This window comes from Trichomonas vaginalis, chromosome I (assembly GCF_026262505.1).
Source record: "Trichomonas vaginalis G3 chromosome I, whole genome shotgun sequence".
Taxonomy (NCBI): Eukaryota; Parabasalia; order Trichomonadida; family Trichomonadidae; genus Trichomonas; species Trichomonas vaginalis.
Window position 1 is genome coordinate 14,142,942 of NC_067203.1, and position 16,898 is coordinate 14,159,839.

General features: G+C 30.9%; 7 protein-coding genes across 7 annotated transcripts; 1 reads left to right on the forward strand and 6 right to left on the reverse strand.

Moving 5' to 3' along the window:
- Positions 1 to 297: 297 nt before the first annotated feature.
- TVAGG3_0984070 (pectin lyase-like family) lies at positions 298 to 1,677 on the reverse strand (the record flags this gene model as incomplete). The annotated part of the gene is made up of 1 exon (XM_001579413.1): positions 298 to 1,677. The coding sequence occupies one exon, from the start codon at positions 1,675 to 1,677 to the stop codon at positions 298 to 300; it is 1,380 nt and encodes a 459-aa protein (XP_001579463.1).
- A 591-nt stretch (positions 1,678 to 2,268) lies between these two features.
- TVAGG3_0984080 (Arp2/3 complex-mediated actin nucleation) lies at positions 2,269 to 2,852 on the reverse strand (the record flags this gene model as incomplete). The annotated part of the gene is made up of 1 exon (XM_001579412.2): positions 2,310 to 2,852. The coding sequence occupies one exon, from the start codon at positions 2,850 to 2,852 to the stop codon at positions 2,310 to 2,312; it is 543 nt and encodes a 180-aa protein (XP_001579462.1).
- Positions 2,853 to 3,543: 691 nt separating this feature from the next.
- TVAGG3_0984090 (uncharacterized protein) lies at positions 3,544 to 5,466 on the reverse strand (the record flags this gene model as incomplete). The annotated part of the gene is made up of 1 exon (XM_001579411.1): positions 3,705 to 5,285. The coding sequence occupies one exon, from the start codon at positions 5,283 to 5,285 to the stop codon at positions 3,705 to 3,707; it is 1,581 nt and encodes a 526-aa protein (XP_001579461.1).
- A 178-nt stretch (positions 5,467 to 5,644) lies between these two features.
- On the reverse strand, positions 5,645 to 7,414 carry TVAGG3_0984100 (uncharacterized protein; the record flags this gene model as incomplete). The annotated part of the gene is made up of 1 exon (XM_001579410.1): positions 5,807 to 7,348. The coding sequence occupies one exon, from the start codon at positions 7,346 to 7,348 to the stop codon at positions 5,807 to 5,809; it is 1,542 nt and encodes a 513-aa protein (XP_001579460.1).
- A 1,749-nt stretch (positions 7,415 to 9,163) lies between these two features.
- On the forward strand, positions 9,164 to 9,748 carry TVAGG3_0984110 (structural constituent of ribosome; the record flags this gene model as incomplete). Its single annotated transcript, XM_001579409.2, has 1 exon — positions 9,175 to 9,669. The coding sequence occupies one exon, from the start codon at positions 9,175 to 9,177 to the stop codon at positions 9,667 to 9,669; it is 495 nt and encodes a 164-aa protein (XP_001579459.1).
- An 81-nt stretch (positions 9,749 to 9,829) lies between these two features.
- On the reverse strand, positions 9,830 to 11,415 carry TVAGG3_0984120 (P-loop containing nucleoside triphosphate hydrolases family; the record flags this gene model as incomplete). Its single annotated transcript, XM_001579408.1, has 1 exon — positions 10,086 to 11,393. One exon carries the CDS (start codon positions 11,391 to 11,393, stop codon positions 10,086 to 10,088), a length of 1,308 nt encoding a protein of 435 aa, XP_001579458.1.
- Positions 11,416 to 14,588: 3,173 nt separating this feature from the next.
- TVAGG3_0984130 (RNA polymerase II transcription regulator recruiting protein) lies at positions 14,589 to 15,240 on the reverse strand (the record flags this gene model as incomplete). The annotated part of the gene is made up of 1 exon (XM_001579407.1): positions 14,735 to 15,220. The coding sequence occupies one exon, from the start codon at positions 15,218 to 15,220 to the stop codon at positions 14,735 to 14,737; it is 486 nt and encodes a 161-aa protein (XP_001579457.1).
- Positions 15,241 to 16,898: the final 1,658 nt, after the last annotated feature.

A 16,898-nucleotide genomic window follows, 5' to 3' on the forward strand; every position in this document is an offset into this window, starting at 1 on the left:
ATATATATCTATAGATATTTTCAATGTATAAACATTTAGTCACATCACACTCTATAAAATGATTAGATTTGTTATGATAATTTGAATATGTTTAATTTGATTTCTTTAATTTTAATTTGAATGTAAATATGAAATGTTAATCATGCAGAATTAAAGGGAAAAATCATTTACCATTGAATTATATAGCATGTTTATTATCATTTAATAGTTATAATTACAATTTTCAATATTTACTGAAGATATAATAAAAAAAACAATGTATATAAGATAAATACAAAAAAGGAAATAATGTTGGCCTTATGGGAATGGTGGTGGAACTGAAGGATCGTACCTTTCATCAAGACGACTTCTTGTTCTCACGCATATGAATATAGCTCCGAAAATACCGAATATCAAAATAATAACTAAAATGACAATTAAAACAATCTCAAGTGTTGAAAGTTTTGATTTTGATGATGAAGAGGAGTCAGATGATTCTGTTGATGAAGATGTTGAATTAGAACTTGATGCTGATGATGATGAAGAACTTGAAGTTGAAGAAGCAGCGGATGAAGCAGTAGATGAGGCTGCAGATGAAGCAGCTGATGATGAAGATGATGCAGTTGCTGATGTTGCTGAAGCAAATTTGCCAAGAGTGAAAGATGTAGAGATCCATCCTGAAAACATGGACATCGGCATTGCAATATAGTTGCTTGTGTTGGCTAAATATGCTTCATCAAAGTCAATATAAACTAAGGCAGGATTTGTAAGGAAAACATTCTGAACTGTTGATGTTGATGGGACAATATATACAAGGTCTGTGGATGATGGAGTGAATGATGATGCAGAAATGACGATGGGACCAAATAAAACAGGAGAAGCTGTAATTAGAGGGGATGTGGCTGAACTTGGTGAGAAATAGCAATACTCTAAAGTATTTAATTTAGCTGACGATGTAATAGGAGATAGTGATCCTGCACCTGTGAAGTTAACATTATATAATGAAAAGTTTGTTGTTGTCGTAGAAACTATATTGAATGCAGTTGTTGAAGCTGCTTGAGAAAAGTCAAAGGCGGAATTGAATACTTGTACTTTTCCTGTTGCAGAAATGTAGAAGAGATATCTATTTGTCGTGGATGTAAATTTCAAAGAATTCAGGATAACATTAGTACCATCTATATAGCATGTACTATTAGGGCCTGTGCAGCTTGTAACAATAAGGCCATTAATATCAGCACCACCAGTCGTTGACGCAGAACAATAAAATGCGCATCCATCAGATTGAGCAGAGCAGGATTCAAAAGTACAATCATAAAGGATCATGATTGAATAAACTGATATGGCACCTCCGGTGGTTGTTGAAGCGCAAGAGGTGAAAGTACAATTTTTAAGGAAAAGTGGGCCTGTGGAGTTAATAGCTCCATGATCTTGGCTATTTGAAAATATGCAGTTCAAAAAACTTGAGTTTGTGTTAGGATCGAATAATGTTTGAGCCATATGATCAAACGTTTGATAATTTGCTCGAGTAGAGTCAGTGTATGCATCAACACGGACAACAGAATTTTGGAAATTCTTAAATTCGGAGTTGTATACTTTGAGAATCGATTTTTCTTTTTGATAAATGAAGTTTGAAAAAGAATTTGTTATTTTTAACTGTGAAAAGAGATTGTTAGACTTCATAGATCTTGTAGATATCATAAGAAAAGGTGATTGATTATAGAGATTCTGAGAAACTAGGTGAATTATGCTTGTATTCATTCTAAAATCTAGTTTGTTCTTTTTTATAAACGTGCGCCTTGTCACTTTTGAGATGAGATTTTATAACGAAATTGGAAGAACAATGAAAAATAATGCTTGAGCTATGATAAGAAAATGTGTTATAGTTCTATGCAATCATCAAATGTCCTATAATCTGTCTGTCCCACAAAATTTATAGAGAAAGCCTTTGAATTCCGACTTGAAATGCAAATAACCATATGCACTAAGAGATTGTAGAGGGTGTTTACTGAAATTCATGAGCTTAAAGCTCATTCCGATATAAAAAAGGATTAAAAAAGTAAAATATTCTCAATAAAACTTCCACACATATCATTAAAAGATCAATTTGAAAGCGAATAACTTTTGAAATAAGAGTTACAGAGAAGATTTTAATGGCATATGATTACAATCCAAAAAAGCTGAAATATAGGATAGGTGTTGAATTCTTAAAACCTATGAGTAGTGATTTACATACTAGATATTCTCTAAAACTCAAGGTAAATACAAAATCGTAATAATAGTTGATTATAATTAGAGCATACGAATACTGTAATACACTTTTATTTAGACTTTTAGTTTGCCATTTCCTTGTCAAGGAATTTCTTGTTGGCAAAGCAAATCCACCACTTATCAGCTTCATTTCCTTGAGCGAAGATTCTTGCAAGAAGTCTGTTGCCCATTTCAATGCGGAGCTTCTTGAAGTATTCACGAAGCTGTGTCTTCTCGTTATTAGCTGGAGCTGTAACATAAGAATCGATTATGAAGCCGCCTTCGCCTGGAATTGGGAATGGCTTTAAGTTCCAGCCGTCGAGCTCAAGTTGGCATTTTTGTTTGTTTGTCTTGTTCTTGGCAATGAACTTTAAGCACTTCATTCCGTAGAATGTAAGATAGATGATGAGACGATCAGCGCCTGTCTTAGCTGGGAAGTCGCGCATGAAGATGTTAGTACGGAAATGGTAAATAGCTTCGTCGACAATGTCAAATTGAGGACCATTGTTTGTCTTAACAGTATCACGGAGTTGAAGAATTGGAAGGCCGCTGATTGTTTGGCAATTTACTGTTCCGAATGCAGAGATTTTTGAGTTGGGATTTGGCTCAGTTGGGTAATTGCTCATTTTCTGAACGATAGGTTTTGGACATTTCACCTGTTTTATTCATTGGATTTTTGTTTAAGAAAGTATTCGACCGTTTGATCAACTCATCAAAGCCAATGATATTTATTGAATCTGACATATTGTCTAACGAAATTCAGAACAAATCCGTTCATTGTATGAGATAATGATGTAATGATAGAACAATTTGATCCGAATGTAGCTATTAATATATGCTGTCCATAAGTTTTCCCTATGTTTAACTAAAAACTCATCTATTGCATCGAAAAATCATATTTCTATGGGAATACTACAAAGTAAAACTTGAAATATAAATTTTCATAGGTTTGATTTATATTATATACTAATGAAACCCGTTAAATTTAACAATTGAGAGAGATTCAATTAACAAAACTTTAATTTTGATTTAAAACGTATTGTAGAGTGTACTAGAAGCTAAATATTTCCTTTCTTTGATGATGAAAATTCAAAAAAAAAAATTGAATTTTGAAAAAATAAGATTCATTTTGTAGAATTTTTAATCAAAAACAGATTTTTCGAAAAAATTTGGAAATTTTAACACAATAGAAACCATCTATTTTTCATATTATAATTAAATTCACTTTATAAAATAATGAAAAATAATGTTTATTAAAATTTTTATTTTTATTCTCATCAAAATCTTCAATTTATTAATGAGTTAAAGTCTATTTTCGTCAGTAATGCTTGAATTACCTGTTCATCTTAAAATCAATATAGAAGGTAAAGATTTATATTGTCCATATGGCGAAGTATTTTTATCTTTCCATGTAAATACTAAGAGCATGTTTAGGTATTTTCCAGTAACAGTAAAAAATGAATGGATAATAATTTTTATTATATAATAAGACATGTTTTTGATTTTTTCTCAGTAGGATCGTTAGCATCCTCTTCTTCCTCTGCAATCTTCTCAGATTCATCAGGAAGATCTAAGTGAACTTTACCAATATCAGTAATGTTAATTTTGGCGTCCATAGCCTGCACAGTAAGCTTGTTACGACTTGAGATCATAAGAGAATACAATCCAATCTTGCTTCCACCGTTCTTAGTGGCAATTGTCAAAGTTAGAACCTTTCCAGCTGGTAAATCTAAGTAATATTCTGGATTATCAGTTCTGATAGGTTCACCAGATATAACATATTCAAACCGTGATGAAGTTTCCGTCTCCCAACGGATGTAAAGAACGGCCCAGCAATCAGGTCGAAATGTAAGGTAAACTCTTGCGTCAGTTCCTTCTGTAGCAAAGGCAGTGAACTGTTGAGCATCGTCAAGGTCATAATTGAACTGTAAATTCTGTGGGAAGACTAAATCTAATGGACCTGCTCTTGCGCGGACATCTGAGTGAAGAGTAATGCTCAATTCATCAGGAGTGATGCCTTCTGGAACGCTTGGGCAGATTACATAATCGCCTTCAATAGCGTTAAAGTAGAATAAATCGTGATCATATAAAGTACGATAAATAACGTAATTTGCTGTACCAGCGTGATGAATACGATCACCACCTTCTTGTAGAATGAGTTGAAGTTCGGCCTTGTTTAAATAATTTCTTTCTGTTGCAAAATCGCTATCTTCTTTCTTAATTAACGCGCCTTGGATAGCATCTTCTAACATTTTATTTCTGTTCGACTTGTTAAGTACTTCCAGGCAGATAATACCTGGTTGATGACAATGAATTAGATATTGCTTGCAACTGAAGAGTCCTGGCCTATTTCCCGTAACGCTTCTGTAATGAGTTTTGGCTAAATGCCATGGCTTTTCTGTTATAATGACATGATTTGAGAATTCTTCGATAACTTTTCTTGTTTCGACTTCGAACGAGCCTTTTTCAGGAATAGCCCATCCAAAATCAACTGGATTTCCTATGGTTGCGAATATTCCGAATACTTGGCTCTTCGTAGAAGTAAACTTGATAACAACATCTTTTGTTGTTGTGTGCTCATCAATCATCACTTCATTGTATTGATCGACGTTCGTTCTCGTTGCAATCCATTCATGTTGAGGTATTCCGGAGAAGAAGAATAGCTTTTGATGGCGTTTGTTGAAGAAAAGTTTGATTTTAACAGATGTAATACTACCTGTAGGCTTAATCTTCCATTGGGGAAGTGCTGAGATGCTAACATCTGGATGATGTCCACAATAATAGCGAACTATTTCAGCACGACCCGTTATACCTTCATTATCCTGAATAGCCTTCAGTTCTGCTTCGATATCAACATCAGTTCTCCTTTTCGCCGTTCCAGGTGTTTTCTTACGCGATGATTTTGGCCTCTTTTTACCTGATGGTGTTTGAGTTGGCGTTTTAAGCTCATTTGATTCATTATTTTCTTTTTCGTCATGAGTTTCACCAGTTTCCGAAGCTTTCTGAGGTTCATTAGTCTCATTATTTTCTTCTACTGGCTTCTCCTGCTCTTCACTCATTCAATTTATTAAAAATAACGATTATTTATGCAAATGTAAATTTTTGTAAAATCGTCAAATTTCTTCTGAATTATCCTTTGGACAGCTTTCATCTGTTATACGCAATTATATAATTCTATTACATCATACCTAAGCAATAATGCTGTTTTGATGCCAGTATGAGCAAAAAACAGTGGAAAATACATTAATCACTAGCAAATTCGATATAATGCTGAAGATTTATGTGAAAACATATTTCTTATTGAGAATAAGAAACTATAGCATTACATATTTCAACATATTGTACATTTTGTGTGATTTCAATTATTATTCTAATGAATTGCAAAAATTTATATATAGTAAAAACATTTACATCGAATAAAAACAAAAGTATATCTCTGATAAAAGGAAAATTAGATTTGTCAAACAAAATTCTTCTATTTAGAAGAATTATTGAATAAACTAGCTTTCTGTTGAATGGACCTAATGTTATATATACTAAACGGCTAGTAAACAAAGTTGAAGTATGAAAGAAGGAAAATTTAAAATAATTTCCACTTCTTTCTGCTATGCCATGCTTCAACAGCGGTGTTAACATCATTTTCAGAACATTCAACAAATCTAAGTATAGCTGGTATCAATAATTCCTTTGCTCTGTCATCTTGAGTGAAAAATTGCAAAAGCATCCTTTGTAAATAAGGAGAAGACACTTCAATCTTTTCTTCAACAACTTCTTCAATTTCTTGCACCTCAAATATTCCAGAAATAAAAGTATCGAGAACAATATTTGCTCTTGCTCGTTTACTTTCTTCTATTATTGTTTCCAAGCGCTCTTTCTCAACTCTTATCTCAGCGATTTCTTTTCTCATTTCATCTAATCTTTTTTCCATTAAATCTTTTTCGATATCTTGACTTCTGTAGTTTCCAAGAGTTTCGTTTAATGTATTCTCTAATTCTCTCGATTCTGATACATTATTTTCAAGTTGCATCGACAAAATTTCAACTTTCTCGTTCATTTTTGAAATTTGTGAATTTAATTCTTGAATTTGAGCATCTTTCTTAGAATTAGTCTTCTTGAGATTATCTATTTCTTTAGCCGCTTTGATTAATTTGGACATTGAATGTTGTTTCTCTGAATCAAATTGAGATTTTGAATCTTCAAGTTGTTTATTCTTTTCTTGAAGCATTTTATTGTCTTTTTCAAATGATATCCTCTTATCCTTTTCACTCTTTAGCTCATTGTTCGCTTCCTGAAGAGTTTCATTCAATTTTACAATTTCATTTTGTAAATTTTGGATGTTTTCTTTGTATTGTTCGTTCTTTTGTTGTAGATCTTTAAATATTCCTTTGAGTTTGCCTCCATTTTTGTTAAATTGCTCTAATTGTGACTCTTTTTCAGCTAATTGAGATTTTAGCTCATCAATTTTCTGATTTTCAGCCATATCCGATGATACTTGTGAATCTAGTTTCTTATGTAACTCTTCGTTTTCAGAATGTATCTTGATAAATTCTTTTTCTAATTTTTTGTAAGTTGTATGTATTGTTTTCTTAAGTTCATTCGATTGATTGAGCTGCTCACGTAAAGATGCGATTTCTCCATTCAAATTTGCTACTGTATTATTCAATGAAATAATTTCTTCGTTTGATTTGTTGTTTTTCTGCATTAGCTCTTCTATTTGCTTATTTAATTGTTCAGAGTCGCTGTTTGGTGTCGGCTTTTCTTCCTCTGATTGCTGTTTCGGTTCAAGATTTTCTTCATTTTTAATATTTGGAGAATTTTGAGCTTGCTGTTTGTAATTATTAATCTCTGATTCTAATTTTTCGATTTGTGAAGTGTGGTCTGTATTTATTTGATTGATTTCGTTTGAATGTTCAGTTTTCATTTTTTCAATTTCTTGTTGAAGTAAAATTACATGTTGTTTCGATTCATTAAGCTCTGTATTTGTTTTTTCTTTTTCAGCCATCGAATCATTTACTATTTTTTCGAGCATTTCGAGTCTCATATTTTTTGCTTCTGTCTCTTGCTTTAGAGTTTGAAGTTCTGCTTCTATTTGCTTCTTTCTTTCATACATTTTCTTGAGCATTCCTTTAAGCTCGCGAACCTGATCGCGGTCCTCACCGCTTGGATTGCTCAATTTTAGTTTTTTTTTGGAAAATGTCAATTTATATGGAATCTTTATCATAATCATCGTCCTTTTATATGAGAAATTGCTGACATATCTGATGGTTTATTAACCTATTGCTATTTGAATGCTATTTCTCCTTTATTTTTTCAAATATCGAATTCAATTTTACATTTCAATATGAGATATTTGAAAATCAATGGATTTGTGAATACATAAAAATAAAGGATAGTTGTACATTTACTAATATATGATATTTACAAAAAAACAAATTTATAATGAAGATATATGAGGTAAAACTCTAAAATTAACAGAGAAATCGTATTGGTATGCTACTCCTTTTTGATATGTGGATGTTGCTGTTGATTTTGTTTCATTACTTTTCGATAGAACAAGAAAAACATTGCCAATATGGACATGATTAGTATTATGTTTTTTCTTTTCATTTTCTGTGGCTTTTTGGTAAATAGATATGTATCGATTGATTTCGTCTTTGGATTAATAAAAGTAACGTCAACTGCATATTGAGAATAGAACTCAACAAGAATTTGTAGCTCATCGTTGATTTTTGCGAAACCATAATAATGACGAGTTGAATAATTCGAAAATTTCATTTCAAATGTTGTGTTTTTATATTTGACACTAGCGACATTATCTCTAGTTACATTAACATTCAGTAAATTATCGAATAATAGTGCTTCAAAACGACGAAAACCAAGAGTTATAAAATAAACAACGAGTTTATTTGTAGGAGCAATTGCCGTCCAATTTCCTGATACTGCTAAAGGTAATGAGAATTGCTTTGAGGCGAAAATGGAACATGAAATATGAAAAATTAACAATAAGAACATCAATGAAAAAAAATTTAATCTCTTGTCAAATGTAAAGTGTCAAAAATACCATTTTTTTGACATGAAAGTAATGCATTAACCGAGCCATTATCATCATATTTAGAGACTATTTGTAACACAGATATAATTGAATGGGGTTTCAAGTCTTGTTCAGGAGAAATTAAAAAAACACAAATAAATTTTTCCTAAATGTTAGTCACCGTTACGGTTTTTTCTTTTTTGGGGGGCTCGCAAGCTCGCCACCCAAAGAAAAAACCGTAACGGTGAGCTCACATTTCGGCATAGTTTAAGTCTAGGTTTTGCATTTTAAAATGTTTGTTACCTTATCTTCTTTCAAAAAGTGGCAAAAATTTGTTTGAAATTTGAAAAAGATATTTATATTTGCATAAATGACATTCAACTAAGCTGTAGCATGATTCTTTTGCATGCTCTAGTTTTTTTCTCAGTTCAATCTCCTTCCATACTCTTGCTTTTACCAGTAAGATCGCACCAAAATTCTCAAAAATTAAGATCTCCAAATTTTATGTCCAACTCCAATTATCAAACGCCCTCATTAACGCCACTCATAGCCATCTTTCATGCATGAGAAATCGTTATTAGAAGATTTTTTACGGCTAATTATCTGATTCAATTCAGATCAATACTCAAAGCCCCATTATTTATTTATAAATCCTTGTTTGTCGCCTATGCGAATAAAAATTCTTTTTATATTTTAAACAATTTTTTTTCACTTTGGAAGGAGAAAGGTGACTAACATTTTAAAAATGCAAAAACCGACTAAACTATTTCAAAATTTCGTCTTTATTCCAAATCTTTCATTAAGTCTATTCATTTGCTCTTGCGTTTTAAAGCGAATTGTATGATCGAGGTCACAGTCATGTGATATGAAAATCCTATCGTCCGACCGTCATGGCCTTGCCTTTTTGATTGAATCTGATGAGCACACACTACACCTTCAGTAATGTTGAGGAGTCCAAGGCTCTTAAGGCATCAACAGGCTTAGAGCGCGTTCACTTCAAGCCAATGATGGAAACAGGCCGTGTTATCAAGGGCATGAAGGCTCAGGATGCTATCGCTTATCTTGAAGCCGTCATGAGAAAGGAGCGCGCTGTTCCATTCTTCCGCTACAAAGGTGGTATCTCACACCACGCCCAGGGCCACGAATGGGGCTGCCCAACATCCCGCTGGCCAGTCAAGTGCGCCGAGCTCTACATCAAGCTCATCAAGACAGCTCTTGCTGGTGCTCCACAGAAGCCAGGCGTCAATGTTGATGAAGTCCTTGTTGCCCACGTTCAATGCAACCGCGCTACACAGTACCGCTGGCGCCGTATCCACCAGGCTCACGGCCGCGTAAAATCCTACGCTTCTCCGCCAACAAACGTTCAGATCGTTCTTGCAGAGAAGGCCGCCATCAAGGAACGCTCTCAGTAAATTTTTAAATTTATCAAAATTACCCTCGATATCTGTGAGCATAAAATCGAATAAATATTTATTTTTTGCTCTAAACCTTATTTGCTAATATCATCCCATCAAAATTTATTTTAACATTCCTTCAAATCTAACCAAGAGAGCTTAGCTGAATCAGGCATTTAATGAATTCATGAGAGATTTAATTTTCAAAGAAAAATCTTTCTTGATGATATCTTGAGTTTTTTTACAGTCAACACAGTTAATATTTGCTTAAACTGTACTTCATGTAGTTATCTCATAGCTTATTTTATCTGTAAATTGAAAAATTATTGATGAAGTATTACCCAAATTGAAAATTACCCCAAGATAGTTAATATGTTTACTATGAAATTGTTAAAAATCATGTATTTCGTAGTATTTATTCATTTAAAAGATAATTATTTATTAATCTTAGCGTTTCCAACAAGTGCTCTAGCTGCCTTCAATGTTGCAGCATTCTGAAATGTAATTCTGGTATTATTAGCGATCGATACAACATCATGGTGTAAGAAATGAAGAGAAAATTCTTTGGATTTCTCGATTGGAATATTTCCATTAGTAATAATTTCCTTGAAGAATCCCAATGCATCTGCTGTATTATTAAGGGTTGCAAATGATGAATAAACTTTACGTTTTGCATCATTTTCAATTTCTTCAAGACTATCCTTCAAAGACATACCATCGTTAAGCATGGTATTAATCATTGAATAGCACTTTCCATTTCCTCTGCAGATTGGTTCGATCTCTTGGAATTGTTGTCTTGTAAAGTGATTTCCTTTAATAAATGGCTTTTCTGCATTTCTTGGTGAGAATTCCTGGACTTCTGTAAGCAAATACTGATAACGAGCTGGATGGAATCTTCCATCAATAAATGCTGTCAAATCTGAGATTTCAAAAACAACTGTGAGGTTTCCATTTAATGCAGACTTCTCAGCTTCGCTAATAATAGACTGAACAACGTCACGAACAGATTTAGATTTGGCTCCAATCAAAATTTCTGGAGAATGAACGAAAACAATTGGACCAGCAACATCAGAAAGAGCGTTCAATGACTCAAAGAATGATCTGGAAGCAAGCTGTGGGCTTTTTGTAAGATAAGAAAGCTTATCATTGAATTGTTTTGTAACATTGTAAAGAGTTTGATCTTTAATGAATGAAATATCGACTGGATTAAATCCTTGAGGACAGATGTTGTCATATTTTGCAATAATTGGGGAAATATATTTAAGATTTCCACCTCTTGTATTTTTAACAAATAACTGTAATGAATGAAGAACATTATATTGAAGGTATGATGTTAAATCGAAAATATTTGAGTATTTTGTTAATTGAGAGAAATCAAAATCAATAATAAGTCTTCCTTCTTGTTTGTTCAAACGCTGTATAAAATCGAAAATACCTGCTGTTTTACCGACACCTTGGGGACCGTATAAGACAAGAATCTTTTCATGATTAAGTTGATGAAGATAGGTATCGAGTTTTTTATAATAATCTTCATTAAATACATATGGAAGTTGAGATAAAGTTCTCATTGGAATTTCTACCTGTGCTTTTGGCCATAATAGGAAAGCGAGAATACCAGCAATTACAATAACAACAAAGAAAACATCCCTTAGGATTCTACGTTGGGAAATTTTCTGTATTGTAGGCTGTTCGTTTGTAGTTTGCTTGCTATCTGTAGGTTTTGATTCTGTTGTTTCACTCATAATAAAATTTACTCAAAAAAATTTTTTTATTTTGTTTTTTTTTATATTGCATTGTCACTTTTATGAGTAAAAAACAATAAGATTTTATGGTTTCTATGGTATTTCATTTCTTTTTATAAGCTATTCCTCATTTGCACGGAACATATCCAACAAAAAGAGCCATAAACAAGTTAGCACATATTTATTTTAAAATTTGGTAATGCTCATTGTATTTTTTCAGTTTGAAATCAAATTGTAGTTTGCACAAACAAGTATTGTAAAATACATTTACATATGAAAGGTTTTTATGAAATAGAAACTATTCTATTTCAAATATCATTTTAAGATACGAAATTTTGTACAAAAGCGGAAATTAATATTATTGAGGTATAGTTGCCCTGTTTATAGAACCTCATAATATATAATTAGTTCAGTTCAAATTCATATTTGTTGTACCCTTATTTTTCTGATTGATTTTAAACTTCAAAATATAAAACTCATTCTATATTCCCTGAGTTTGCAATATTTCTTTCTTTGTATTATATATGAACTCCAATATAAATTATTTCCATAAGACAGTATATTAACTTGAGACCATTAAGGAATATTTGAGAACTATATGTGCACAATTTGCTCGCGTTATATTCATTATATTCCCATTAATCAATATTTCGGTAGATTAAAGAAGGTACGAGATTGTTTTGAACTACTGAATTCCAATTAAGATTCACACATATTCTTTAAGTACTTTATGTAAACTGATAAATCTTTGGGTTCAGTAGATGGGCGACATTTGATTACATTATCTTTGCTGTCCATTTTTAAAATATCTTTATATTAGTGATTGCTATCATAATTTTCATTAGAATGGTTGGGAATGACATATTTTGTGCGACCTCATGTGACCTCAAAAAATAAGGATGCCAAATGACTGGTCTGGAAACGAAATTGATTACTCTTGAACGTAGATTGATATTTCATAAGATATTGAGATGAGAAACGGAGAAAACGATTGCATAAAAAGGTAACTAAACTCCTTTCGCCGATCCGATTTGCTCCATATTTAAAATATAGCTTGCATATGTAGAAGAAAAGCTAATTTTGAAGTACACCCGAAATCCACCAACAGGATTTCGAGCTACTAAAAAGGTACTTTTAAATGTGATTTTTTTTATAAAAAATTAAATTTATTTTAAGATCAGACTAAAAACTAATTTTATGGAAAATCTATATCGACAAATTTATTACTTATTGGGTATATAGATTTTTTGATTATGGCGTTTATGTCTGATATGCTTCCAATAAGCCAAAACAGTGTTTTGGGAGTGATTAAATACAAAAAAATCTGGCGATGCTTTACGTGGCAAATGGTCGAATGGTTATTACCCCTTACTATTGGGTACCGGGGACGCTAGTTCGAAACTGATGCACTATATTTTTTTACAAAATGCGTTTATTAGGACAGGGTAAAGAAAGGTTGCCAATATAATATATTTAAATAAATACAACTAATCTAGCATAAAAAAACTATTGAATATTTGAATTCAATAAAAATTTATATAAAATACATGTAAAGCATAAATTACTATATAAATCAAGCTGTATTTTGTTTTAAACACCGATTGTTTCATATAATATATATTCAACTCAAGTTTCTAATTAAGAATTTCATATAAAATTTAGCATATGATCAGCAACAATTAAAATTAGTATTACAATTAATAAATTTAGTATAAAAACATATAGATTTAGTATAGATTTTATAGCTGTAATAAAAGAACTATTATAAAAGAGTAATTTACTGAAATGCACCTTATATTTATAAACAAAACTTATAACGTGTTAGTTACATATAGAGTTGAAATTCATAGATAGCATAGAGAAGTTGGGATCTTGGCTTAATGGTCATAATATAACCAAATTAATTCAAAATTTGAAATTTTAATATTACTGTAACTATAATATATGGATATGTTTTATGAGATCATAATAAATGACATGTTAATGTAAAATTTAGAATAAAAAATTATATTTTTTTTAAAAAAACATTGTTCATGAGTGTTAATTGGAGAAGTAGTAAATTAGTTCAGTTTGCAAGTGATGATGGTTAATCTAACTATAATTACAATCAATTTTTAAAATACTTCCCGTAGGGCATTTGTTTAATTATTTCACATTCTGATGACATAATTTTTAATATCATAGATAATGAAAGCGAAAAATATATAAAAATCGACAAACATGTTATAATGAATTGAGAGCTTTACGTGTCGAAAAACACATTTCATACTGATTTCTATAAAAGGTATCTTTATTATAGAAGTGTAAGCTATATCTGTTTGTTTTTTTATTATAACAAATTCAAAATTCTCTTATAAGGATTAGATGAAATCTGTATTATTAAATCATTAGCTAAATGAAGGTTCAAATAGAAAGTAAATATCAATTTATATGATACTGAAACCAAATAGTTCTTTTAATAAAAGATAACACGCTGAAAATTATTGAGTATTTGCAAATCTCAAAAACCTATTGGTGAATTTGGCTCAACTTTTAAAATTATAACATCCATATCAAATCATAAAAGCAGACAAAAATTAAAGCCAAACCTATCGGCCAATTTTTTTTGATATTTTGATTTTTGAGGTATACTTTTAAAAGTGGATTTAAAGCACTTATGAAAAAACATTAACTTCTGTCGTTATGATTATTGATTTAGACAATAATGATTTTAATCTTTGATTATCAAAACACTAAAGTCATCTTTTTAACATTTGCTTGGTAGCATTAACTCAAGTCTAAAGTACTATTTTATGTGGCACTCTTAGAATTTTTGTATTCATTGTACACGCTGAAATAGTACCATTAAAGTTATGGCGGACTTTCAAAAAATAGTTTGGTCACCTTTTTGCATAAAATAATTCGAACGTAATATTAAAAGCGATCAATAATTTAGAATCTATACATTGTATAGATATCAAATCTCGAATATTTAATAAATATGACATAACTTGGAATATAAAATTATTCAATTTTTATGAATGTATCGTGACATTAATATAAATTCTATTTGTGATATAATATTCATCATAAAAACTATATAGAAGAAGTTAGATACCACTTTTTGAGAAGATTTATCTGACAACCATCGATTTTGTATCTCAATTTGCAAAATCAAATTTACATCATAATTAAAGACTATATTAAATTATGCATCTTTGGTCGAAAACAAAAACATATGGTTTGTCAGAAATTTTCCGAAAACCATGAACTTCAAATGTGAGTAAATGACTGGAATAAGTAAGTAGATTAAGACGCATTTAATAACCAAACAAATAAAATATAATATTCCTGAGAAAGCTCTAATTGTCGGACATCTGGGATGGAGTGGATGAAGATGATGAGATATGACCATTCTTTTCGAGATGTCTCATAAGTAATTGCCATCTATTACGTACAGCATTGTCGGATCTGTTTGAGAAGCACTTGGAAATTTTGTTCCAATGTGTACCGAATTCAGCGTGCTTGTCAAGAAGAAGCTTGTCTTCCTCTTCTGTCCATGGGTCGTTCCTAAGAGATGGGTTTAAGTAGTTGTTCCATCTTTCGCGGCATTGGCGGGCATTTCTTGAACCAAGAGAAGCTGCGATTTCATTCCAATTCTTGGACTTGGTCTTGGAAACAAGCTCCATAAGCTTCTTGTCTTCTTCAGCTGTGAATTTTGATTTTAAGGATGTCTTTTTGGCAACAACTATTGGCTGTGGGGCAGCAATAATGTTGATGAGGAGAGGGGTGTCCTGGATACCTGGGAAGAGAGATGTGATTGGAGGGAGAGAACGATGACCTTGCATATCAAACTCGATGAATGATTATAGACAAATTTCTTTCAATTGATTGAGACCAAACTGGCCACAAATTGAGAGCAAATTCGCCTCTGTTTTTTTATGAAAATAATAATGTATATATGATAATAAGTATATGGCCGACAGACATGGAAAGTGACAGGGTCATTGTTTTGAATGGCAAATTGAATTTCGGCCACGATCATTTCTTTGTAATTATGTGAACATTAAAATTATGAAACTTTATTGATAGAAAACGATGGAAAAATTCAGAAAAAATCACGGTTTCTTAATCAAAATCAAAACGATAAGAAAAATTCGATAATTAACTCCATTCATGATGCATATCAAAATTTACCCAATTGATTTTTGAATTATTTTAATCGTTCGAAATTGAGTTTGGAATTTGTTATAGTATATTTTATTAACTCTATAATATCATCATTATTTATTGGCCAATTATTTTTTTAATTCAAAAATTCATTGTTCGACATTGGCCAAATGTTTTGATCAAATTATTTTTGAATCTGATTTTAATAAATAATTCCGACGAACATTATTATTTTTTTGAAATAAATTCAAAACTAATAAAGTTGCTTATATTTCGATATTGAATTATAGCTATCAATTTAAACATTTTTAAATTTATTCAACGTTTGCCTATTAAAAAATATTATCCTTCAAAACAAATTAGAAAAATAGCTTTATCTATGCTAATGCAAATGCAATATACTAAAATTACTCCAAAATAAAATTTTCAATTATTTTTGACAGCGACCAGACATTTTGAATTTATATTAGTTCATATCGATTTTTATTTCGTTCCATACTACATTCATATAATAAATCCAATTTTACCAATTCTCAATGATGTTTTCTATTTGAATATTTTTTGAATGAATTTTTCTCCAAACTGGCAAATATCTTTTTGAACAATTATTCTTTTTCTTTAAAAGCATTTATCAATGCTTCTTCCATCGATGCATAAATTCCAATTTTGATTCAAACCCCTTAGATTTTATTTTTTGAATAAAACAATAAATTTGATGCATCGTTTTCCTAATTTACTAATCATACTAACATATATTCGATGCGCATTTAAGAAATGCAATTTTGGCACCCATATTCCAATGGCAAATAATCTCTTATTCGAAAAACTTATAGTTATCTCTAGTTGACCTTCTCATTATATAAATAACAAATTTTGCATTACAAATTAAATAGTTATAAAGTCAGAATATCAATCTTTTGGCTATTGATAATCGTTTTCATTTCATCTTTCTTGATTTGAGAAATATTTCATTCAGAGGATAATTAACTCCTGATACATGTTCTGAATCTACAATTAAATCCATTATCCACATTATTTTAAAATTAAGCAAAGTGAAGTGGAGTTTATCCAAGTGAATTCATTCCATATCGAAAAAGATCCAAAGATTCTCATTCAGCAATCATCGTCTCAGAAATTAAAGCACATTTCACATTTCGAACATTGGAAAACATATATAAATTTTGTGAAATCACTAAATTTCACCTTAATTTTTATTAAATAGATCCAAAAACAATGAAAATGAATGTATTTATGAATTTCTACTCATTTGATCTAAAACGAAAGAGAAAATACACGAAATAACCAAGTTTTTGATCAATTTGATTTCCGAAATCTTGATTTATTTTTTCGGACTGA